This window comes from Rattus rattus, chromosome 1 (assembly GCF_011064425.1).
Source record: "Rattus rattus isolate New Zealand chromosome 1, Rrattus_CSIRO_v1, whole genome shotgun sequence".
Lineage (NCBI taxonomy): Eukaryota > Metazoa > Chordata > Mammalia > Rodentia > Muridae > Rattus > Rattus rattus.
Genome location: NC_046154.1, coordinates 124372852 through 124399319, shown reverse-complemented (window position 1 = coordinate 124399319; position 26468 = coordinate 124372852). Strand labels below are relative to the sequence as shown.

Here is a 26468-nt window from a genome sequence, read left to right as displayed (position 1 = left end):
TAATTGGTTTGTCTACTAATGGAAAGAAAAACAAAGCACATCTCTCCTGCCCGAGATACAGGGTCATAGAATCGGAAGTCTTTCAGACCTGCCTCAGAGAAGATGTTAAAATCTCTGACAGTAAAATGCAACAAAGTGAAGCCCATGGAAGAGAGGACCGAGAAGCAACCCTGCCCCCACCTGAGCAGTGGGTCTCAGCCATCCATAGCACAGGTATGTTCTTTATGTTCCTTGTCAGGCACTCTTGAGTCTCATCCTTTGTCTGCTAATAGATGCTAGTGCATGCTGCTGTATAGAAGATTGCTCAGTAATTTTAGACGGCAACATCTAGGTTGGGTACTGCCTAAGTTATGTTCTTATTAATTTATATATTCTGCATATGCATATTTAAAGGGAGCATAATAATGTCAGGAGATATGTTTGGACTTGAAAGAGTTTTAGTTGCTAATTTTGTTTTCTCACAGGCCACACAGAAATTGCTAATAGGTCTTTTTCTTGAAGAGCATGAGCATTTTCAGCGCTCACTGTGCACTACGAAGTGTCGAAGGGTGCTGAGCCCTTTGCAAGCACTGACATCTGTGAAACAGAATCCTACTCTAACACGGCTAACACATAGCTAGAACATGACCGAGGCTGTATTAGATCCCACTTCATAAGCATTACAGCAGAAACCTCATCACCAGCCAGGCTGCATGGTGACAGAGGAGAAGGAGCTGAGTCAGCCCTTCCAGATGAGTGGCCCACAGACTACAGGACACTTAAAGACAAAGCAGAACAGATGCTTTTCAGGACCCATCTACCCCTGAAGCAGCCATGCTGGAAGAGAGTTTAGACTATGCCCAGGTAGGACAGCTCTTGGGTATTGCCAGCACCCTGTGGCAGCTGTGATACCGGGGTGTTAATTATGAGAAGACCGGCTGGCAACAAAGACTCTTAGCAGTTCTATCTGGGAATGCTTTGTAACTGTCCTTTCTAAGTACATGTGGGAAATAGGTGAAACAGGTTGTTTTTAGGTTTTTGTATTTACATTTCAAATGTTATCCCCCTTTTCAGTTCTTCCCTCTCCCATACCCCTCCCCCTGCTTCTATGAGGATGATCCCCCTCCCACCCACCCACCCTCTCACTTCAACACCCTGGCATTCCCCCACACTGGAAAAAAGAGAGCCTTCACAGGACCAAGGGCTTCTCCTCCTACTGATACCAGACAATGCCATCCTCTGCTACATATGCATCTGTAGCTATGGGTTTCTCCATGTGTACTCTTTGGGTGGTGGTTTATTCCCCAAGCTCAAAGGGTTCCTGTGAAATTTCTGTTCATCAACAACAGATACCTAAAGAAATACAAAGCCACCCCAATACAAACATGTTCCTTTTCTTCTGAACATGACATTGATCATATGAGCAGATACAACATATATTTAGATGTTATATAAATATATTCATACAACATATAAAGACAAGGATGGAAATTTTTACAAATAACATCAAAGCATGATGCAAAAGAGTTGTACAGCTTCTTTTTATTATTATTTATAGATGGTCTTGATTCACTCCGCCTCTATGTACACATAGTTAGCCATTCAAGCAACTTTATAGTGTAGAGGAAATAACACCAGACTTGCCTAATACATGTGGTCACTGTGAGCCTTAAATGAGGTCATCTGATAGTTAGTATTCAGTGCTCACACATAATGCTAAAGACTCCATGTTATAGCACACAAGTACTCGGAGTCCTTGCCCTCTTCCTCATCTACCATCACCTCTACACCTTGGGCTTTTCCTCATCTTCCACCCCATCCCAACCCCACCTTGGGTTTCTGTTCTGCACCTTTTAATTTTGTCCCTTCCCCTTCCTTTCTACTGCAGAGCAATTTACTTTCAAGCACCATTTCTATTCCCTACAGGTATTTTCTCATCACCTACACTTCCTTTTGAGGGATGGAGGTTAGAGGTCAGCATTCAGGTTCATGTATACGATCTTATGTATGCGTGCATGAAAGCCAGAGGCTAACCACAGGTGCCATTCTTAAGAAACTGTCCACCACATGCTGAGACTTATGGCCCACCACTTCAGCTAGGTCACTGTCCTGGAAACTCCAGGGATCCTGTGGAATATAATCCCAGCATTAGTGTTACCCATGCCTGCACCACACCTGGTTTTTTATGCCAGGCCCTCATCCTTGGGAACCAAGTGCTTTACCAACTATCTCCCCATCCTATTCTTCATACTCAGTTTTTTGTTCCCTCTACTAAAGTTTGGCAGTCAACCTTCCTGTCCTGTAACCTTTGTTTTGTGTCAGTGGATCCCTATAGGAACACCATCAGTTAGCCACTGGCTATATCCAGTGTGACATAATTCTGTCTCAAAGAAAAGGTTAGGAAAAATGTTGATATGCAGACAAGAACAAACTCATGAAGAGAACAAAGTTAGTAATGATAGAATGGAACTGCTATCTTCTTCCTATTGTTTTCAATTCTACCTCTAAGGATACTGATAGGCCAATGCTAGGGCATCAGAAAGACCAAAAGTAATAGGACCACGGATCAGGGTTACATTGACAAAATATTTTGTGAATTGTGGGAGGAAGGTTATCAAAGCTAATTTAATAGTAGGTTCTTCAACAGTCAGGTTGAAAATATCTATTTAGGTACAAGTTAAGCATTTTTAGGAAATCGTAGATAGATGTTCAGCTTTACTAAGTGAGAACAGTGACATTGTACATTCAACTTTATGTTGAAAAAGCTACAATCTCTATTTTGTTTCTCAAAGGGAGAAAACCAAAGGGAAAACGAATCTCTGACGAGCAGGACACCAGCCACAGTTGAAAAATCACACAGCAAAGAAGGTCAGAATGTTACCTATGATGGTGGTAATTGGAGGGTGGGGTAAAATACCAAGACGAAGGAAAGAATGATATCTATGGCTGGTGGGAATCAAATATGTCTTTGTCTAAACTATAGTATTTGATAAAATATTTGTCCTTGGCCCAGCAGATTGTCTAAACTATAGGCAGTTTGAAGAACTGAATTATTTATGAAAATAATGTTTCTTCATTCAATCTCTCATTCATGCATTCAGTACACTAGACAGTGTATCTTTTACGAGGTATGTGAATGCATTTGTATGTGTGTGTGTATGTTTGTGTGTGTGTGTGTGTGTGTGTGTGTGTTGCATGTATTTGTTCAAGTGTACTTGACTGTATAGATGTATGTGGAAACCAGTGGTGACCATCAGGTGTCTTCCTCAATTGCTCTCCATCTTATTTTTTGAGACAGGGTCCCTCACTGAACCTGTAACTCACCACTTATAGCTACACTGGCTGGAGAGCAGCCATAGGAACACATCTCTGACCCCCAGTTCTGGGATTCCAGCCTGACACCACCATGCCCAGCTCATGCTTTCATAACCAGTCCTTTACCACCCAGTCTTATTTCTGGCCTCTCACTAGACAGTTCTTGATTCCCTACATGCGTCAGGTACCATTCCTGGGCCTTGAGGTATAGAGGTATACAATAGAATCCTAATCTTTGTTCATGGCGAAGTTCTGTTAGAGAAAACTTAAGCAGGTAGTGAAGAAGCTCATGATGAGCCCTTCAGGCACTGAGGAGTTATTAAGACAATAAAGCAGGTGCGGCAGCACATGTTTGAAGCTTCATTGCCCCTCTCTTCTGCACCCTGTCAGCTGGAAAGCTCATCCGCCTAAGGCTGCACACTCGGTTCTACATGGATAACTCCGAATCCATATCAGGACGATTACTTTTGTGAAACGCAACCCAGAATTTTCCCATTGGCACTGCACATATATACCTGCATGTTTTGAAAAAAATATTTAAAATTATAGCTGAATTAATCATATTCTTATTCAAATAAACTACCTTTCTTCATTGTCTTTGCTACTATCATCATTTTGGTAAATTCCTCAAGCATTCAACCTCACTCATTTTAGTTCTCTACCATGAGTCCTCTAAGGGCTGGACCTTACCTGCCTGAGTAATACCATAGAACCTTGCTGACTTCCTTGCACCCTCTGCAACAGCGTCCAGAGCCAGGCCTTTATTAGTTAAGTCATAACTACACTGCGCTCAGTCACTAAGTGGCCTCTTCTCTTTAGGAGTCTGTTTCATCAATTTCTCTCCTTTTCCCTCAAGCACAAATACTATGGGCATATTGCTTTCCTGTAACTACCACTTTGACCGCACACCTCAGCTCAAGAGTTGTGAATGCCTCAGTACTGCCTGCAGGACAAACATAAATACTTTCACTTGGCTTTATAGCACCCAGTGCATTCTGTCCTCAGCTCCTCTTGCCAACACATCTTTCCCTGTATGAAACCCACATTCTAATGAAAAAAAAAGCAGCAGTGGCAAGGGAATCATTAGAGTGGAATACAGTATTGTTTAATGGAACAGCACAAAAGTTGTGACATAAATGAAGAAAAAAGGTTTATTTTACATCTATCAGACAATCTTTATAGTGATTTGAATCAAACCAAATATTTGAAGAGAAGTTTATTCAGTTTCTATTTCCTTAGACTTCCTGTCTCTGAGAAGAAAATAGATACATGCAAATCACAGACAGGGCTGCAAATAAAGGATTTGCAGGCTAAGGGCACAGTAGAGTGTCCTGTGACTTACCTAACATGGACAATGTCCTAGGTTCAATCCTTAGCAGTTAAGGAGAAAAGATCATTTAAAGAAAGAAAGAAATCACAAAAAGAGTCATAAGTAAATAAATTCCTAGCAATGAATGCTGCTGCTGTCAGAAGCATCTCTTTGAAAACATGACCCTATTCTTATATATGCAGATGCTCTTCTTTAAGAGAATCTGAAAGAAGCTAAGTAGAAAAAACTAAATTTAGCAGATAAATATGCAACAATAATTGAAATGAAGTAAGATGTTCCATCCAGAAGAATAATGTTATAAAGATACTGGATATTTTCTGCTGGGTCAGTGTTACACTGTTGCGTTTTTACACTCTTCTCTCCATTTACTTTCATCATATATTTTTCAAAAATAAGGAGAAAGTCTCTCCAGATCTCTGAGCATGCTTATTTACTTATTTTTCAAGAATGTCTCTTGTTTTTTTATTGCTCAACTCAGACTATAAAGGATGTTTGTGGTTTTAGGCAAATGAGGTGTTTCCATCACTGACGTCCTTCTGGGTTTTCATCCCAGCCAAGTAAACAGGAATAATAGTCTGCATCCCTTACCTGAAGGCAAGCCAAGAAGCATTCCACAGGAAGTTATCCCTCTTGGATGCGATACACACTCAGTTCCTGTAGCCTGTCTGACTCGAATGCTTAGATGATGTATTGACAAAAGGAGAAGGCTTCATTATGGATAAAAATTCACATAAAAACTGTCAAAAGTGAGAGTTATATTCTAGAAGATACAGTTAAAATGAAGAAGACATGATCTCACTCTTTTAAAATTGTGTCTGGTGTGATATGGTGGTGGGGGAGGTTTGGGAGGTGTGGTGTGTATGTGTATGCATGTGCTTGTCTGTGTGCGTGTGTCTGCGTGTGTATGTGTTCATGCATGTGTATGCATTGTTTGTACAGTGATATATATATACATATATCACATCTATGTGAAGGGCAGTAGGCAAAATTTTAATAATGTGTTTGTTCTCTTCTTCCACCTTTCATTCTGGAATCAAACTCAAGATCTGCTTGTGGAGAAGCTATCCTACATGCTGCTCCATTTCACAAACCCACTCTCACTTTTAAAGTTTTATGTGCACGCAATGAAATATGATCATATCAACCTCATTTCCCACTTCTAACACCCCACATCCCCCCAAGAATTCCTCCTCCTCACAATGTTTTATAAACCCACTAAGTCCCAATAGTCCTGCCCTTATGGGCCACTTGCTTTTTCTTTAATCAATTTAATGTCATTATTTAATGATCAAAAATTCATGCGTGACATATGTGTTTGTATGGTTGTATGTGTATGTGTGGGTGTTCATGCATGCGTATGAGCGATGTCAGTGTATGTGTGTGTGTACACACACCTAGAGGTTAGAGGCATCTTCTTCAATTGTTTTCCACCCTATACATTGAGATGAGGTCTCTCGCTGAGCATGAAGCTCATGGATCTTTCTAGGTTAGCTGGTCAGTGACCTCTTGGATTCTGCTTGTCTCTGCTAACCCTCCTCCCTGACAGTGTTGGGGTTACAGATGCAGACAGACCAATTTTGTATTGGATGCTGAGGATACAAACTTAGATCCTACCCTTGTCTAACAACCACTTTAACCACAAGTCCTTTCACCAACCCCTTCAATTCTCGACCTTTTAAAAACATGTAGGCTTTATTTGTCAGAATGAAAAGATTTGCCATGATAGTTATACATTGTAGTCTATTGTGAGGCCTCTGAAGAGGGAAAAATATTCTACTGCCTATCTGGAATAAAGAAAGTATCAAGAGCAATAAGCAGCATAGGACTTCATAGGAGAACAAGTCACTCCAAAGCTTACAACTATCCTTTCTTTAACAAAATTACAAAATAGCAGAGAAAGACATGTGCATGGTCTTATGTGCTTGGTCAGCTATAAAGCTTTCAATAATGTTTACCTCAAAACAGAAGGGAGAGATGGAGGGAGGGAGAGAGGGAGGGAGGGAAAGAGAGTCCTCTACAGATAATAATATAAAGCAAAACATGATAGCAATTATACAGACGAAAGTAGGAATGTTGCAAAGCCTTCATGAACAAAGGAAGACAAGAAAATACAGACAACACTGTAGAATTATCAAGGTAATTCAAAGGACACTTGTTTTACAAGAAGTAGTTGGGGGTAGATTGTTTAAAACTAAAAATCTTCACACAAAAAATGTATAAAATTTAGTAACATAAAGACAAGAATCGAAGCTTCAGGATAACAAATCCATTCTTGTCCTTGTTATGTGTGTATTTATAGGAAGAAACCTTTCACGGCTGGTAATGAAAACTCTTTGATGGAGTTTTATTCAACAGAGAAGCTATTTAACTGTTTCCGTTAAACAGGCAAACTTAGTAGAACTTCAAATTTTCTTTTTTTAAAGATATTTTTATCATTAAGAAGCAAATTTATTAGTATTTAAAGGTAACATATGATATCCTGTTGGTCTTTTTATTTTCTTCACTCAAAAAACACAGGTGCAAAATCTGCAGGTGTTGGTTTCTGATTTTAGAATTCTTATCTTCTGCAGAACATGATTCAGTTTATATCTACCAGGGAAATGAAGAATGCAATATATTTTGGAATCAAATAAACATAGCTTGCTAATGTCCTCCCTTGAGTACAAACATCTGTTTTAAGGCTTCTTATATTTATTTATATTAATAGCTTCTTTAAAATATATGTATTTTCACCCATAAAATATGTATATGACTTACCTAATAGTGATTTATCATTATTATTGTTTATATATTACATATATGCTTTAATGGAACCTTTTTGTGTAGTAATAGATCAAAATCTGGTGCTTATAATCGGTAGTGTGGTAGGTTGGGTAATGGCTATTCAAAGATCATTACGTCATCATACTCTAAACCTATCAATCTGGTTTTATGCATTGAATTTTGTTTCTTAGGCTGTTAAAATTTTTGAGATGGGAAAATCATTGCTAACCTGATATCCTCAATATAATCAAGGGGTAATTGTGAGTAGACAGTGAGAAGGATAAATAGAGATAGAAGAAAGAGATGATACAGTGAAAAACTCAGGTTGACTGGATATATCCTGGAAGTGGAGCAAAGGACTACAGAGGAATGGAGAGAGCTCCAGACTAAAAATGAATAGGACTCTTTCCTGGAAGCCTCAGCGCCAAACAACTCATCCTTTCACACATGCTTTAGACTTCTGACCTCTAGAACTAAAAGAAAATAAACTTGTTTTCCAAGCCATTGAATTTGTGGTGGTTGCTCCTACATCCGTAGAAATCTTGTATAGAAAAAAATTAAGAATTCAAAAGCAAAATTAAATTGTGTTACGACCAATCATGAAAAGTAAGGAAAGCATGTGACAAAGAGCAGTTCAGGGTCTGACTCTCTGTTGCTTTCTACATCCCAAGTGCAGATATTTAAGATATTTGAGTCTGTTTGCTTGTGTGCAAAATAAAAGGAGAATATTATCATCAGCTGGCCATGAATGAGAATTATATGAGGTACTATACCTTCATCATTTCGCACTGATCGATAAATTGAATATTGATAGAAGGCAGATGAAAAAGACTAGTGAGGTCATAGACGTCCTGTATTCAGCGGCAACTCCACTACTCTTGCCGATTGATAGGAATTGTGGGAGATGCAGACTATAAAGACAGTTTTTAAAATGAAATTTCTGAATTTTTCAATGCCAATTTATTATTATTTTACACATTTAATTAAAATCACCATGTCTACCCTTTCCTTTTGTCCCTTCAAATTCCAATAACCTCTGCTCACAAATTGGTAGCTTCTTTGATTCTTGTTATGTATGTCTATGTGCAAATACATGCACAAATATATAAATACAACCTGCTGAATTAATTTTTCTTGTTTGTGTGTATATGGTTTCAAGAATGATGACTTTGTATTAGATAACCAATTAGAGGAGGCTTAGTCCTGGAAGAGTCTAACTCTCTTTCAGCATTCATTGTTTCCTATAGCTTTGGCTATTGGTTGGACCCTGTGAGATTTTTCACCCTTGTGTGTTAGCCTGTCTGTTGACTTTGCTATTGTTCACTTCTTGTTTATGTGGCCATTTCTAAGAGTCACAGTCTCACAGCAGACTTCTTGGTATTACAGATCTTACCATCTTTCTGTCCTTCTGTGACATTCTCTTGAGCTGTGTTGCAGAGTATCCACAAGTACTAAATTCTCCAAAATGCAGTGACCTTTGTGGTTTTCTGTAGCAAGAAAAGTGGAGACATTTGCTGCAGATATGGATGCTTCTTTGATGAGAGGCAATAGCAGCACTTATCTGTAAACATAAGATTCTAAATGTAGCAAGGAACTATGCTGACTTAACAATGTAGTAATAGTAGTAGTACATTATTGTCTTCGCTCCAAGACTTCACTATTAGAAGCTGTTAGGTTCTAAAACCAGTTGTGATTTCATTCCTGTTGAGTCCTCAGGTCCTATTAGAAAGCTGTTTGTTATCACCAAAACATAACTATCACTACTGAACTTTCTTGTATATCCTATCACACTTGTCATTGTGGTGATTCACGGGTGTCACAGTTGGGTAGAACTATTCACTGCTTTGCTCCCTTGGCTGATCGCATAATACTTTCTCTGGAGGAACTATGGAAGCTAGCATGCAGGAAAGAGACTTTCCGATTGTGTCTAGCTCAAATGACCCAAGTCTTATGTGTGGTGTCTTCAGCAATACAGGCTAAACTCCGACTTTTGAAAGGCATACAAGGATGAGAGGTATAGTCTATATTGTTTTGGGAGTCTTTTGGACTTCCCTGAGCATTCACACAAAAGGAGGCTCCTTATACCTGGTACTAGGTGTTTTACTGTCTGTAGTGGGGCATTCTTATCCCAAATGTCATAGTTTCACCATGTCTGCAAAATATACTATGATTCCTTGAGGCTTTAAACAAACAACCTTGCTGGGGTTTTTTTACCCCTACTTCTCTCTCCTTCTGTATTTGCTTTCTTTGACTTTCCCAGTTAGAACTCTCCTCCCTGTCTTTTCTGTTTATTCCCTTCGCATCACCTGTATCCTTCTATCCCCTGCTCCGTAGCCTTTTTATGTTTTCCTTGTTTCTGCGGTTACTCCATGTTGTATACTCACATCATGAGGACACTTAGGTTGTTTGCATTCCCTAGATATTGTGAGGAGGACAGCAATTAACACTAATGAACCGGAATCTGTGGGGTGATGAATCCTTTGGGGATATACCCAGGGGAGGGATAACTGGGTCATATGGTAGATTTGCTTTTAGCCGTTTGAGAACTCTCCACACCGATTTCCAGAGCGGTGGCAGCAGTTTGTATTAAGAGTAAATTTGGGTTGCCCTCTGTACAACCACCAGTGTTTGTTGTCTGTTGTTTTTGTGGATAGTAGACATACGGGCTGGTAAGATAAAATCTCAGAGTTGTTTTATTTTGAATTTCCTTAATCGCTAAGGATGATAAACACTTCTTTATTTATATTTAAAAGAATTATTTTATTTATAGCATCTGTTGTCTTTTCCTTTTTTATTGGCTATTTTTTATTTACATTGCAAATGGATAAACACTTCTTGATGTATTTCTTAGCCATTGTTATTTCTTCTGTTGAGAACTCTCTGTTTAGAACTGCAGCTCATTTTTAAGTGGTTCATTTGTTTGTTTTACATTTTTATAATTTATTTGTATATTCTGGTTATTAACATCATCAGATGTATATGTAGCCATTATTTTCTCCTATACTTTGGGTCTCTACTGAATTGTTGTTTCCTTAGCTATACATAAAGTTGTTGGCCTTCATTCCTGAGCAAATGGAGTCCTATTCAGAAGTTCCTTTTCTAAGCCTATACTCTGTAGAGAATAGCCTGTTTATCCTGTAGCAGCTTTAGTATTCCAGGTTCGAGTTGAGGTCACTTAGAGTTAAAATTTTTGTTCAGGGAAATAGATATGGGTCAAATTTCATTAATTATAGTTTTGTCATTTTCTTTCCAGAGTCTCATAACTATGCTTATTCCTCTCTTAAATTCTAAGCATTGCTTACAGTATTCTGTTTACTGCTTTGTCATTACTAACAAATGCCTTTGGGTTTAGAGGTGTATTTTGATTGTTTGTTTGTTTTGTTTTGTTTTGTCCTGAACTTTCTAGGCCGATTGAATCATGAAGTTTTTCTTTTTCTTTCAAAGATGGCAGATAGAGAAGCTGGGAAGAGTGATCTATGTTGGCAGTCATGGTTTTAGAACTGGGAGTGTAGTATTCTGGGCTCTTTTGGCTTCTAACGTTTCCATTGACAAATCAAGTGTTATTTTGATGGGTTTCCCTTTCAGCTCCTTTAGTCCTTCTCCTAACTCTTCCATTGGGGTCCCCAGGCTCAGTTCAATAGTTGGTTGTATTTGCATCTGTATTCAGGTGCTTGTGTGTTTCTATAGTGACTTAGTTGTATGTGACTTGTGTTTTTTCTCTTGCAGCTTTTAATACTTTTCTTTGTTCTGAATATTTAGGGTTTTAACTGTTTTAAGACTTTGGGAGATGCTTTTCTGGTCTGTCTACTTAAGATTCTGTATGTGTACAGTTACATCTTTAATTAGGAGATTGTTTTTTTCTTCAATTGTCTATGCTATTGTCCTGAATTTTTCTCCCTCATCTCTACATGTAATTTGAAGATTTGTGATTTTTGATGGTATCCCACTTTTCCTGCATGTTACTTTCTTGTATTTTTTGTGTGCATTTTTTCATAGACTTTGCTTATTTAGTCCCTTTTATCTTTGATATCTGATATTCTGTCTTATGCTTGGTTCATCCTACTTGGAAGCTGAGTTTTCTAATAGAAACAGTAAGACTTGTTGTTGTTGTTTTTACTTCCACCTTCATTTACACTTGTGTTTAGTTCAATGTTTCTATCTTTTAGAGTTTTTTCTTTTTCATTGGTTATTTTATTTATTTATTTATTTATTTTCAGTGAGATATCTTCCTTTAATTTACTCTTCCAAATTAAAGCAAATAATATAGTCATCATGTGGCAAGAAAATTACAAGAATATTTTATTTATTTATATTTAAATATTGTCCTCCTTCCTGGTTTCCCTCCCACAAAACTCCCATTCTATTCTCCTCACTTTGCCTCTAGGAGGGTGTTCCTACACACACACACACACACACACACACACACACACACACACACCGTTCCTGCCTCATCACTCTAGCATTCCCTTACACTGGGATATCAAGCCTCCATAGGACCAAGGACCTCCACTCCCATGGAAGACATATAAGTCTACCCTCTGCTATACATGTAGCTGGAGCCATGGGTCCCTTTATATGTACTCTTTGGTTAGTGATTTAGTTCCTGGGAGCTCTGGGTGGCCAGGTTAGTTAATATTGTCGTTCTTCTATGGGGTTGCAATCCCTTTCATCTCCTTCAGTCCTTCTCCTAACTCTTCCATTGGGGTCCCCGGGCTCAGTCCAATGGTTGGCTGTATTTGCATTTGTATTGGTCAGGTGCTTGCAGAACCTCTCAGGAGACAGCTATACTAGGCTCCTGTCAGCAAACACTTCTTGGTCTCAGCAATAGTGTCTAGGTTTGGTGTCTGCAAGTGGGATGGATCCCTGGGTGGGGTGGTCTCTGGATGGCCTTTCCTTCAATCTCTGCTTCATTTTTTTTGTCTTTGCATTTCCTTTCACTGATAAGTAGATATTAGCCCAAAAGCTCATAATGCCCACAATACAACTCACAGATCATATGAAGCTTAAGAAGGAACACCAAAGTATGGATGCTTCAACACTTAGAAGGAAGAACAAAATAATCACTTGAGACAGAGGAAAAAAGAAACCTGGGAGAGAGGAAGAGGAGGGGAAAGAGGGACGGTAGGATCTGGTATGGAAGAAACAGAAGAGAAGTACAGAGGGTCAAGATATTGAACCGAAATATGTAGCAATGGGAGATGGGGAACTGTGGGTTAGCCACTAGAAAGTCCCAGTGCCACAGAAGTACGAGGTTCCCAGGACCCAACAGGGATGACTTTAGCCCAAATACCCAATAAAAGGGAGATAGAACCTGTAGAGACCATCTCCAGTAGATAGGCACAGCCCCCAGTTGAGGATTGGGGCCACCCATCTCAACATTTCTACCTTATTATTGATTTTAGTCTTCAAATTGTAAATTAGCTCTGTCATTTCATTCAACCCCATAGTTCTACTTTCTTGGATATAACTGAGGCTTTCATTGTTAGCCTCTTGGAGTTCAATGAAGTATTTGTTCATGTGTCCTTTAAATTCCTTGAATTATTTTTGGACTAAAATATTAATCAATTAATTAATTGACTAATTAATTAATTTTTACACCAGATTTTATTTGCCTCCCGGTCCACTCCCCGAGGGTTCCACATCCCATACCTTCTCTCCCCACACCCCACCCCACCCTGCACTCCCTGTCCCCTGTCTTCATGAGGATGTCCCCACCCTACCAGACTCTAAACTTCCTGGGGCCTCCAGTCTCTTGAGGATTAGGTACATCTTCCCTAACTGAACTCAGAGCCAGGTAGTCTCTCCTGTATATGTGTTGGAGGTCTCATCTCAGCTGTTGTATGCTGCCTGGTAGGTGATCCAGTGTCTAAGAGATCTCAAGGGCCCAGGTTAATTGAGACTGCTGGTCCTCTTACAGGGTTGCCCTCCTCCTCAGCTTCCTCCAGCTTTTCCTTAATTCAACCACAGGTGTCAGCAGCTTCTGTTTGTTGCTTGGGTGCACAGATCTGCATCTGACTCTTTTCAGCTGCTTGTTGGGTCTTTTTGGAAAGCAGTCATGGTAGGTCACTTCTTGAACACCCCATAGCTTCAGTAATGATGTCAAGTCTTGCGGCCTCCCCTTGAGCTGGATTCTTGATAAAAATTTATTAGTGCTCTTTTAAATTCTGTGCTTTTGAGCTCATTTGGTAATTCTTGTTAGAGAACACCTCTGTAAAACTGGTAGATTTGATAGAAAACACGCTGTCTTGGCTATTCATGTTGCTTTCACTCTTATGATTTGATCCAGGTTCTTTCTTTGATGGCGAATTTGGCGTGAGAATTTATCCTGCCTTAGATTGGGCAGTTACTGGAGCTAAGGCAGATAATGCTGGTGGATGAGATGCTTAATTGGTGCAGGCAAATATGGCTGCCAAACCACAGATCTGGAATGAGGTCAGATTGTAGAATAGGCAGTGGGTAGAAAGAGAAAGGGAAGAGGAAAGAAGTTTTTTGCCAGTCACAAGTTGCTTATGAGCAGTCCCATAAATGTAAGTACGGACTGTGGGTATAGCCACAGAGGGAGGATGGACCACAGAAGATGGGATAGCAAATTGCAACTTACTCTGCAAAGGTGGCTCAAAAATGATTAACATTCAAAGGCATGTCTGTGACGATGCTGGCAGCCTGCAGTGACAGGAAAATTTTAAACTTTTTCTTTTTTTAATTGATTTTTTATTGAAAATAAAGATACTTTCACACAATACATTTTGATTGTGGTTCCCCTCTCTCGTTTATTCCCAGATCTTACCCACCTTCCCACTCCCTTGCCTTGCTCCTTCTTTTATAAGAAAACAAACAGATAAATAAAGAAAAACCAAATAAACAAAGAAGAAAAACAAAAGAAAGTATAAGAAATGCATATGGACGCGCGAGCGCACACACACACACACCATCAAAGCTCTAAAGATTCAAAATGTGAAACAATAATGTTCAAATAAAAAACCAATGAGGAGGGGAAAAAGTCCAAACAAACCCAATGCTAATTTTGTTTGTTTCTTTGTTTGTTTTATTATATTGTTTTACAGTCCAGTCATTACCCGCCTCCTGGTCCACCCTCCCACAGTTCTCCATCCCAATCCTCCTCCTCCTTATGTCTAAGAGGATGTCCACACACCCCCAGCCAACGCTAATTTTTTAAGGTTCAAATTCTTTTTTTTTTAAATCACTGAGACAACATTCTAGTTCTTGCCTGATTTAGTGTAAATGTCAATACAGTGAGCTCTTACCGAACACGTGGTAGGTTCTCAGTGCTGTTCAAACAAGGGAAAATTGTCTATAGACAAAATTATGAGTCTGCCAATGTTGTCAGTTCACCTCTTATTGCTCCCTTCCTCTTTGCTAATGATGCCCACTCTGACTCTTGTGTTTTGCTTTGTTTTTTAGGAAATATGAATTATTTTATGTATTTTATTTTGGTTTGGTTTGGTTCCTTTACTCAAAATAGGTTTTTCTTCACCTAATACATCCTGATTATGGTTTTCCTTCCTTATATTCTTCTAAGTTATTTTTCCACTTCCCCAATCCAGATCCACTTCCTTTCTCTTTCCAAGAAAACAGGCTTCTAAGGGATAATAAAATAAAGTAAGATAAAATAAAATTGGGAGGAGTACAGAGAGGAGAAACCATAATCAATGTATGCTATGCGAGAAATTAATCTATTGTTAATAAAATGTTGAAAGAGAGGGAGGAAAAGAGATAGCAATCTTCAATATTAGCAATGATTAATACACACAATTTTATTTTACTTCTGTGTTATATAAAAATAAACTGACTGCATTAAAATTTACGAACTCAGAAAATCTTCCAACCAATCTGCCTGGAATCCATGAAGAACATTAAGGCTAATTTTAATAGTATGCCCACATTAGTTATTTTCATCAACTAAGCAATAATATGTGACTGTATTTTTAATTATAAATTTTTTATTTGAACTGTCCCAGTATCTCATTGCTTCACCAAGCAAAGTTTAGTCTTACATAGTAAACAATTCCATTTACAGAACTTTCAAAATGGTACCAGATACAAGGATAAACAAAATAATCTAGAAACAAAGAACCTGGCCTGTGAAATTTCTGAAAATAGCGAAACACAAATATGAGTGGTTTTTCTAGTTTTAAATGACGCAATTTGTTCTGAGTTCACTTTTAGACAGAGAAAAGATGGGGCATTCCAGGGTCAGGAGGTCATCCTAAGGAATTTATGAGTTAGTGACATGATGAGACATTTACAGATAAGAGCTAGCTGTGTCTTTCCCTTTCGCCCACAGTGAGTGAGCTTTATTTCTAGTAAGCAGCTCCCTCTACCTCTTCACTCTTCACCTCCCTCATGTCCATGTACTTACCTCCAAGTCCGAATTGCAGTAAGAGTACTCCCAATCTTAGACAACATGGGAACCCTTCATACCACCGTGGCTATTACCAACCGGCTAGAGGCAGGCCATACTCTTAAGGTCAAGTGTCCGGACACATGCACCATCTTTGTGTGTTCCTGCATGGGGCACAGAAGGAGATGCCTCACTGAAGAGGAAGAAGCAAACAAGGCGACATTCTGCTTGGAAAACGCAGCGTGCTAGAAATAGTCACTAGAAGACGACACTCTAAGTTGTATAATGACTATTACTACTAATCTCATCAACTCAAGAGAGCCTAACCCAAAAAAGTGGGATGTTTTATTTTCTTTTACATATTTTTAATAATTTTATATGATTTAAATATACTTGCAATTCAATTAAATTGTTGCCTTTTGTATTTTTTTTTTCTGCTAAGGAGCACAGCTGAGTCATGAGAAGCTCCATGATGTTTTCTTCAGTCTGAAGCAGTTATTAAGTAAGTGGAAGCTCATGTACGATCCACATATAAAACTGCTGAGCAGACCTGAAAAAGTTAATATAAACTTTTTAAAGACAATTATTCACTCTGACTGATAGAACACTTTGTGTTTATATTGGATTTTTCTCAAATGGAGTCTTTATCTAATCCTCACAGAAATCCCCAAGACAAAAATATTTCTCATTTTATGGATGAAGAAACTGTTACAGAAAAAAATGACCTACCCAGCATCAGCCACAGAATTTGTGATGCAAGGATTAGAGTTCTTTATTCAATAGCTGGTGCTAGTAACTCACAGTGTTCCTTCATATCTGCTCATAAAATGGGTTTTCTAGATGAATTAATTTCAAGAAAAGGCCGAGTGTGGCACTGAGACAAGATCCCATGATTCTTGTCTTACCAGAGCTACCTTACACTAAGTTAGTCACCTTTACCCTTGATTTGCTCTATTTTGTACTTGAGACAATATGTTCCACAGTTTTAAAAAATTGGTTAAATATCCCTTTATATCTTGATGCTACTTTACCACTTTAAGACTTTCGAGAGGATGTGAGAGCTCTATTCTGCACTACCTGCTGTAGCATAGTGTCCAGCTTCCTCCTAAATACCTCCAGGCCAGGACGCACATGGCCTCCCAAAGGACCATGCTATTTGTTGTCAAAAGAGTTACTAGAATGCTTTGTAAATCCATGGATAGATCTGTGTTCTGCCTTCACAAGAATTAAATCTATTGTTTTTCTTTGTAAAAAATATCTTGATGAATTTCAAATGGTTCAGATCATTCATATATATGAGTCACACACACACACACACACACACACACACACACATCCATATTGGGGGGGAAACATGTATATGTGTACTGAACTCATTTATAGGTGTGTTTCTATGTCGTGTGTGTGTGTGTGTGTGTGTGTGTGTGTGTGTGTGTGTGTGTGTGTGTGTGTGTGTCTATACACCAGAATTAGTCATCTCTAGTCCAGCTCCACGGCACCCCAGCTGTAACTGTAAACACAGATATCATGGCTAGCTTTCAGTTGAATGCTGGAAATCTAAACTGAGCTCCTCATACTTGGAAGGCAGACACTTACCTGCCAAGTTACCTTAGATGTTAACTAAAGACCCCAAGTTTCTCAAACCATTTCTTTTTTTATTTCATTTAATAGTTTTTTACACTCCAGACCTCATCCCTGTCCCAGTCCACCCTCCAACTGTTCCACATCCCATACCTCCTTCCTCTGTCTCCAGGAGGATGACCCCACCGCCAACCCCTACCCCACCAGACCGCCCCACTCCCTGGGGCCTCCAGTCTCATGAAGGTTAGGTGCATCTTCTCTGACTGAGTCCAGACCCAGCAGTCCTCTACGGTATATGTGTTGGGAGCCTCACATAAGTTGGTGTACTGCCTGGTTGGTTTCTCAGTGTTCAAGAATCTGGTGTCCAGGCCAGCTGAGAGTGTTGGTCTTCTCATAGGGTCGTTCTCCCCTTGAGCCTCCTCTAGCTTCTCCCCAATTCAACCACAGGGGTCAGCAGTTTCTGTCCATTGGTTGGGTGTAAATATCTGCATCTGACTCTTTCAGCTACCTGCTGGGTCTTTCAGAGGGCAGTCGTGAGAGGCCCCTTTTTGTAAGCACACAATAGCATCAGCAATAGTGTCAGGCCCTGGGGCCTCTCCTTGAGTGGATCCCAATCTTGGCCTGTGGCTGGACGTTCTTCTCGGGCTCTTCTCCATTTTTATCCCTGCACAAGGACAGGAACAATTCTGGGTCAGAGCTCCTGACTGTGGAATGGCAACCCTATCCCTCCTCTTGATGCCCTGTCCTTCCACTGAAGGTGGGCTCTACAAGTTCCCTCTCCCTACTGCAGGGCACTTCATCCAGGGTCCTTTTCCTTGCGTTCCAAGAGTCTCTCACCTCCCAGGTCTCTGGTACATTCTTGAGGGTCCTCCCATCTCCTACCTCCAGAGGTTGCCGGTCTCTACCCTTTCTGCTGGCCCCCAAGGCCTCAGGTCAGCTCCCCGCTCCCAATATCTTATCTATCTCTTCCACCACTTTCCCCCTTCCCACCCAGGTCCCTTCCTACCCACTCCTGTGATTGCTTTCTTCTCCCTCCCTAGTGGGATTGAGGCATCAATGGACTGGTTCCCAGAATACTTACTGAGGCTCAGCCATTTAGATTTTCAAGACTTGCTTCTCTAGAGTTTGTATTTTGCTTGTACATTTATGAATATCAGAAATGGCATTTTCCTCTTCCTGAGAATATTTTAGGGCACATTAAGTTTCCATTTCGTGTGCCTTGCTGTCATGTTTTTTCATCTTCTCTCCTGTCATTTGACAGTAAGAAATTATTCTAAGAACGTGATACAATTGAGAATCTATAAACTGGCCACACGCTGAATAAACTACACAATCATGGGTGCTGTAAAATAGAGAGTAGTTATGTGCTTTGTGAAACTGTTACTCATAGCAATTCCAAATGTCTGTTCACTGAGTAGAGGTAAAAGTATCATTCATGCATCTAATGACTTTATCTCTCTTGACTCACCCATTCACTCAACATAATCACTCAAGTGCTAATAGTACATTTGTAATTTTTTTCTTTGTGCAAGTGTTTTCTTTATTTTAAAAAACTATATAATACATTCTCAAAACGGTTTCCCTCCCCTAACTTCCACCAGATCCTCCCCAATTTCCAACCCACTTAACTGCATTCCCTTTTTTCTTTCTTTCATTTTAAAATTAGTTTTGTTGTTGTTATTTTAAATATATGGTTATATGTGTGTGCGTGTATGTAGGAGCAAATACAAGTATTCACTCAAGGAGGTCAGAAGAGGGCACCGATTTCCTGGACCTGGGATACCAGGAAGTTATCAGCTGCCTGACATGAATACTGGGAATAAAACTAAAGTCTTCTACAAGACCAACAAGCGCTCAACTTCTGAGCCATTTCTTCAGACCTTATCCTTAGTTCTCAAGTCTTTGAAACAGAATCCACAATATGTTTGGTATTGTTGTAAGACCCCCAAAGTGGCCCTACCTCAGGAGTGCCACCCACAGAGCACAAATTAACAAAGTGACCGCTGGAATAGCAAGAGGGTATAAGTTTTTTAATCCACATACGTGAGGTTGCTCATCCACGCAGGGAGAGGCAACCCCGAAACCAAAAATCACACAACTTTTATTCCTTACAGAGGGCAGACTTCAGCAAAAGGGTTAGCTGGCCTATTCTCACTGGTGGTACACAGGACAAAGGATCTGGTCAGGTATTGGCTGGCCTGCTCAAGGGGCTGTTCTAGGCTCAGATACTTTCCTCGTCCAGCCCTACCCCTGGCCTTGGAGAATCACTGGGAAAGGGATAAGTTGGCAGTCTCTTAGAGGGGTGTGAACTGGGTGGTCAGGCAGGGTCTGGATTACATCTTGCAGTTGTTCTGGGAATTTACCACAGCGAGAGGTAGAGAGAACAGTTGTTATTGTTTTGTCTTAATTAGCTTAGTCAGAATTGCCTCAATATCTTGATCACCAAAACTTTATCATATCACTGGGCATCCTGACATCAGATGTATCTCTCAGAAAGGTCACACATTTGTCATAGGCATCCTGACCACCAGATGTATTTCTCAAAACCTTGCTTTTATAACTTTGTTTCTCATATCTATGAAACTATATTTCGTCAGTATCATCCAATTAGAAATTCAAACATGAGAAACCATCCCATGGTAATCCTTCGACCAAGGAAAGCATTTCAATTTTTCTGTTTTTATAAGCATCCAAAAGAAAACCAGTTGAGTACATTTATAATTGAAGTCTTATTCCAAAAGAGGTTTTACCATGAATCCTTTTCCAGCATTTAATTAATGCTCCTGATAAAATGCAGGAGGTTAATGTCTTTTCACATCACATACTCCCTGACTTGAAAAGACAAGCAGATGTTTGACATCTTCTCTGATCTCCATGACGCACTGCTGTACTAAGCCCAGCAAAACTGGAAGCATATTATTACACTAGCCCCATGTGACATGCTGCCAGTTTGGTGACAGGTGTTTGGAGGGGAAACCCAATAGCACTAACTTTTACACATTCAGAAAAGGCAGCCATGTCACATCACTTTGATTTTAAGTTTTGGTATCTGCTATGGACACACATGTAGAGTCAGAATTTGTGCAACTGCACTGATAAACAATAGGCAGATTTATACTATCCATCTGACTTTGATGACCAGAGGGGAAGTTGAGGACAAGCTCACTGTGTAACTGACAAACTTCCCCTGGTTTTTGGAAGCAAGATTTGCATTATATTTTATATTTCTCTTTCACGGGGATGATGAACCCCTTACCATCTGTTCCCACAAAATAGCATGCTGTGTGGATAAAAGGAGACCCTCCATGAACCACAGTTGATGAGCGTCTTCTTGTTTTGATCCTCTTGATTTTTCTCCTATAAATCCAAGAACAGGCAATATTAGTGTCTCATCTCCATCAAAAACTATTATGTACTTATTTTATAATTAATGGCCTAACCACAAATCAAATTAGACTTTAATTAAATTCATGAATCCCTTAGAATTGTCACAAAATCAGTGTCATTTTAGAAGGGTGTGGTAATGACCCTGGAAAAATATGCCTAGGTGCTGGGATTTACTGAGGAGTAAGCCAACATGGGATGGAGATAAATTTTAAAGGTCTCATTGAAAGAAAAGAACAGTCATGTATTTGCTACAAGCATAAGGCCATTCTGCAAATGCACATGCACTGTAAAAGTGTGCAATGCAGCACATGTCTTTATAAAAAAGAGTTAGAAGCAGATGAGATGGCCTACTGGTTAACAGTGCTTATTGCTCTTCCAGAGGATGCAAGTTCAATTTCCAGTACCCATGTCAGACTCAAAAATACCTGTAATTCTACCTCCAGGGGATCCAAAGCTCTCTTCTGTTTCTTTAGGCACCTACACACTTGTGGCATACAATCACAAGGACACATATACACATAACAAAAATAAAAATAAATCTTTAATTAAGATAGAAATAGTCTATACAAGTCATGATGCTTTACAAATTCTACCTGGTTAGTATATTAGAAACTTCTTAAAGTCATTTTTATGATCATTTTAAACATATTTCTCTTTTAAAAGGAATGTTCCTATACCCCATAGTCAATATGGTTCATCTTCTATTATAGCCCATGATAACTATACGTCGTGTGTGTGTGTGTGTGTGTGTGTGTGTGTGTGTGTGTGTGTTTTCAGTCTCCAGAACCCTGAGAACTCTACTTTGAAATAAACAATGATTGTGTCAGTGTGTATGGATGTAAGAAAGGATAGGCCACCACATTTTAGATACCTAGAATAAAATGACATTGCATTGGAGATAAGAGGGAAAAAAATCATCCTTTTTTTTGGATAAAGAAAAACAGTAAAATTCATGATGTCCTCGGTTTTAATAGCAGAACAGTTCTCCATTGTGTAAATGAACCACATTTTCTGTATCCATTCTTCACTTGAGGGACGTCTGGGTTGTTCCCACCTTCTAGTTATTATGAAGAAGCCTGCTCTGAACATACTGAAGCACATGTCCTTGTAGTACAGTGGGGCATATCTTGGGTATATGCCCAGGAATGGTGTGGCTGGGTCTTCAGGTAGAACTATTTCTAATTTTCTAAGGAAGTGCCAGATTGGTTTCCAGAGTGGTTGTGCAAATTTGCACTCACATCAATAATGGAAGAGTGTATTTTTCCTCCACATCCTCACCAGCATGTGCTGTCACTTGAGTTTTTATCTTAACCATTCTGACTGGTGTAAGGTGGGAGGGATCTTAGGGTCATTTTGATTTGCATTTCCCTGATGACTAAGAATGTTGAACTTTTGTTTAAGTGTTTCCAGGTTCCAGTGGGAGAGGGTACACCCAATCCTGTAAAGAATCCATGCCCCAGAGAAGAGGAAAGCTTGGAGGACACCTCTAAGAGGGGAAAGTAAAGAACACTAGGAGGGAGGACTGGGGAGGAGCAACAATTGGGATATAAATAAATAAAATAATTAATAAAAAGACATAGTTGAAAACAAATAAAAATAAAATTACACCCCCCAGAGAAAAATGGTAAAACAGAGGATGCCTTGCCACAAGCACATAGGGAGCACAGATCCTTCTTCTGTGTTTCTATCAGAGCAATCACATGCCATGGAAAGTGCTGTTCCTTTACTCTGGAAGCTATTGGCTAGTGATAAACTAATTAATATTCCATACACATGTGGCAGGACCAAGAACATGCTGCACTGCAGTTAAAATATGTTTCAGCGTCTCCTTGAGAAGACGGTCCTTATGCAGACTTCAGCGTTGTAATTACACTGGTGCTCTTTAGCACTCAAAACAGTGTCAACACTTGAGGGAGTCCATTTAAACATAATGAGAATATATTTAGTACTATGTTTTCTATCTTGTAGAAAAGTACTTTAAAGCCAGGAGGAAAGTAGTCCCCTGGGAAAGCCAGGAGTTCAGGCTTTCTGAGCCACAAACATTTTAGAAACAGTAAACAGCGACTCAGTTTTTACTCCCGTAATGTACTTCTGAAGGCGTATTGTATTGAAAGAGTTTGAGGAATTTTTGAGAAAAATTTCACGTTAAAGGTCTTATATAATGAAAACTTTTACACTGTGATTTCTCCTGTTTTATCAATTTTGTACAGCTAAATTTCCAATTTTAAGTTGGTCTGCTTCTTTTCATTTGTTTTTGCCTTTTATTGAAAAGAGATTCTTTTCTCATACAGCACATGCTGGTTATATTTTCCCCTACCCCCATTTCTCCCAGTTCCTTCCATCTCCCCTTTCATCCAAATCTACTCCATTTCTCTCTCTTATTAGAAAAGATCAGGCTTCTAAGAGATATTAAGTCATAACAAAATAAGATATAATAAGATAAAACAAAAGCAATCATGTGGAAGTTGGATGAGGAAGACCAACAGAAGGAAAAGAGCCCAAGAGAAGTGAAGTACAAGAATCAGAGACTCACTTGTTCATACACTCGGCAAGCCGCACAAATATTAAACTGGAAAATGTAATAAATACACAGAGGACCTGCAGAAGACCTATGTAGACCCTATGCTTACTGCTTCAGCTTCTGTCAGTTGATATGAGCTTTGTCTGGGTAATTTAGAGGCCCTTGGTTTCTTTTGGTGTCTTCCATTTTCTGCTCTTACACTCTTCCTGATTCTTCCTCTGCAGGGTTCCCTGAACTCTGAGGAGAGGGATTTGGTGGAGACATCTCATTTAGAACTATGTGTTCTAAGCACTCAATGAGTAAAAGCATTGAACAGAAACAAGGCATTGCTCTATGAGTATAGCAGAATATATCACTACTATTTTTTTAAGACCAGTAGTATTTGGCTTTACCTTGGTTCTCTGGGCTATGTAGTCTCTCGAGTCTCTGAGTCGTTTGGCCACCCAAGTCGTATCAGAAATGGATTCTATCTCATGGAGCGGGGCTTAAGACAAATCAGACGCCATTATTCCCATGAACATTGTACCACCATTGCTCTAGCATGTCTGGCAGTGAGCATGCCACTGCAGGTTTGTGGCTAAGTTTACATTACACTTTTTTACATTTACTGTCTGTCTTGTTAAGCTGCAGAGTACCTTCCCATACCAAACATACTAAAAGGTAGGATCTATGTTGGGACCAGCTCTGCCTCTACATGGCCTCTACATGGCCTCTCCAAGAGATGGCCAGTAAGAACTGTCTATCCCCATTATTTGGAGACTTCTTCAGGATCACCTTCCTAACTTTAGAACCCTTCCACTGCACTAGGCTTCCATACCACCTGTCAAGTGCCCATTAATTCTAGCTGTCCCCCCCGACCCCGCATTACCTACCTCAACCTTTATCCCATACCTACCATACCTGATCCTTGAAGTACAATGATATTGATGATTTTGTCTTGTTTTAAATTTCCTAAGTATAGTATATATGCTTAAAAATATGTGGGATACTGTGGATAATAATCACTCAAATATGTATTGCCCCTTTTTACCTTTTATAAGTTTTAATATTCAATTATTTACTTTCTATAAAGCATTCTCTATCATTCAACTATGTAGCAATGAGTTGACTATTCTCTAATCAAATAGCAATTCTTAATCTTAATTAGAAATTATATTTGTAAGTCTGATGGAAAACTATTTCTGAATTGAAAATAGAGCTATTCTGTACTAGTAGCTGGTGTAATTTCTATAGAAAGAATTCTCTCCAAAGCTACAAATAATCAAATCAAACTGAGAAATTTGATATCATAAAAATTAGAGTGTGGATTCTAAACTAATATCAAGGACAAAGAATGTCTGCCTTTTTCACTTGGCTGAAACTATCATGCATTAATTGTAGTCATAAATTGTGAGTATAGCAAAACCAACAATGACATTTGGATGCTGAGCGTTCATCCTGCGTTTTGCTAGCGTTATAAGGCAAATATACATGAAAATTTTGTCATGTAATAAACAAACTTCCAGTATACTTTTTTCTTGGCCTGACAGTATCTCCAAGTTAGTCCTCCTGTGTGAGGAATTCTACTGGATGATTTTTCTAGAAGAGAATCAGCATCTCTGTAGATAATGTTTCCACATAAAACTGTGTCAAGAGTGGCGTGTGTTCTTCTATTTAGTGTCATTTTTTTGCCCTAGACAACAGCACTGGGGAGAACTCCCTCAGGGGTTTCACCACAAATCCTGACCCTGAATGTCCCGCAGAACTCACCGGAACAATATCGGAGATGGAGCAAACTAGGACTAGGAAAGAAAAGCCAGCCAGGTAAGAACATGAGGCACATAGCACAGGTGGGAGACTTCATACAGACAGTTCGGGGAGGGGGGAGTAAATTTCCCTCCTGAAGTTAAGCAAAAGTTTAAGCAAGCAATCCACAGAAGAATCTTAGCCAAGGAACTGGACCAGAAAAGGAAAATTCACTTCATCCAGCAGTTCATCATACATTATTGAACAGCCATGATACTAACCAATGTCCAGGCAGCCATTGGCTAAATGACAAATTCCATTCATACAAACACTGCAGCCACATGTGTGAGTCACTGTATCATCATAGAAACAACCCACATACTTATGAGACATGTTTTTTTAAGACAATTTTCCATGTACAGGAAGAAATCACCATTTCAATTCTGTAAACATTGTAATATTCCAAAAGACAGATTATGGTTTTCTTTGTTAGAGAAAGAGCTACATAACCAATGACAGTCAGAGAAGCAGGCAATCTATCAGCCACTGAAGGAACAGTTTTATAAATGCTGTGGCATAAATGATTTGAACTATCACAAAGAAATGCCAAATTAAATGTAAATCTATGAATTCACATACACAGGGGTGGGGGAATGGGGGGGGGCTGAGAAGATCTTCATTTTGCTGCCTGTCATGGTGTTACACGCCTGCTAACTCTATTTGAATTGCTTAGCTATGATTAAGGTAATTGCAATGGGTGTATGAAACAATAAAACATAAACTTCTGTATCAGGCAAGAAGAATTGTTATTTAAAGAGAAGTAGGAATAATCTCTGTAACCTCAGCTCTACTTTTCTTCTGTGTCCATTGCCCCAGGACTTTGTTGAACCATCTACTCTTCATGGGCATCTTTAGGATTATCTAAGATCAGAGTCCTGACTGAACTCTGAACTACACTGGCTGAACAATAGATATTAGAGAATGTATTGTAGGTGAGCACAAACTTGGCTGTACATGAAGATAAACGCAATCTCACTCTCTCTCACACACAAACCAAGGTTAAAACAAAATCTGAAATATCACATAAGCAGAGAAAAGATGCTAAATTCTGAGTTTAGGGCTAGATTTTACAATAAAATACACACGTGTTTATACTAGTCATTTAATTACTGATGTTTATAGAAGGATTTTCATTGCCATTAGTGCCCCCCTTATCTTCACCCTGCAAATAAGCAACCTAGGGTACAGAAAGGTTAATTAGTTTCCTAAAGGAAAAGGGTCAGTTCAGAATAAAATTACATTAAAGAAGACATGAATTCCTGAGTGGAATTTTCTTCTTTCCACCAAACACTCTTCCCTTTAATCAGCAGTTTAACCTCTGAACTAACTTTCCTTGTTAGCATTTATTTTTAGCATATTTAAGCTTTTTCAATAAGCTATGGTAACTTTGGAAGAATTTTAATCCAGCAACATGGCCGCTCTGGCAAGGGATCCTATGCAAAGAC

At 39.2% G+C, this 26468-nt stretch overlaps 1 protein-coding gene across 1 annotated transcript in view; it reads left to right on the top strand.

Moving 5' to 3' along the window:
• The first annotated feature begins 102 nt into the window (after window positions 1-102).
• The window catches only part of Cngb3 (cyclic nucleotide gated channel subunit beta 3), a 191198-nt gene continuing 164832 nt past the window's right edge, over window positions 103-26468 (top strand). Inside the window, exons 1-3 of the mRNA XM_032890369.1 lie at window positions 103-213; window positions 2772-2847; window positions 24915-25041. Of these exons, the coding sequence (XP_032746260.1) occupies window positions 103-213; window positions 2772-2847; window positions 24915-25041 (314 nt within the window). The remainder of the gene's footprint in view (window positions 214-2771; window positions 2848-24914; window positions 25042-26468) is intronic.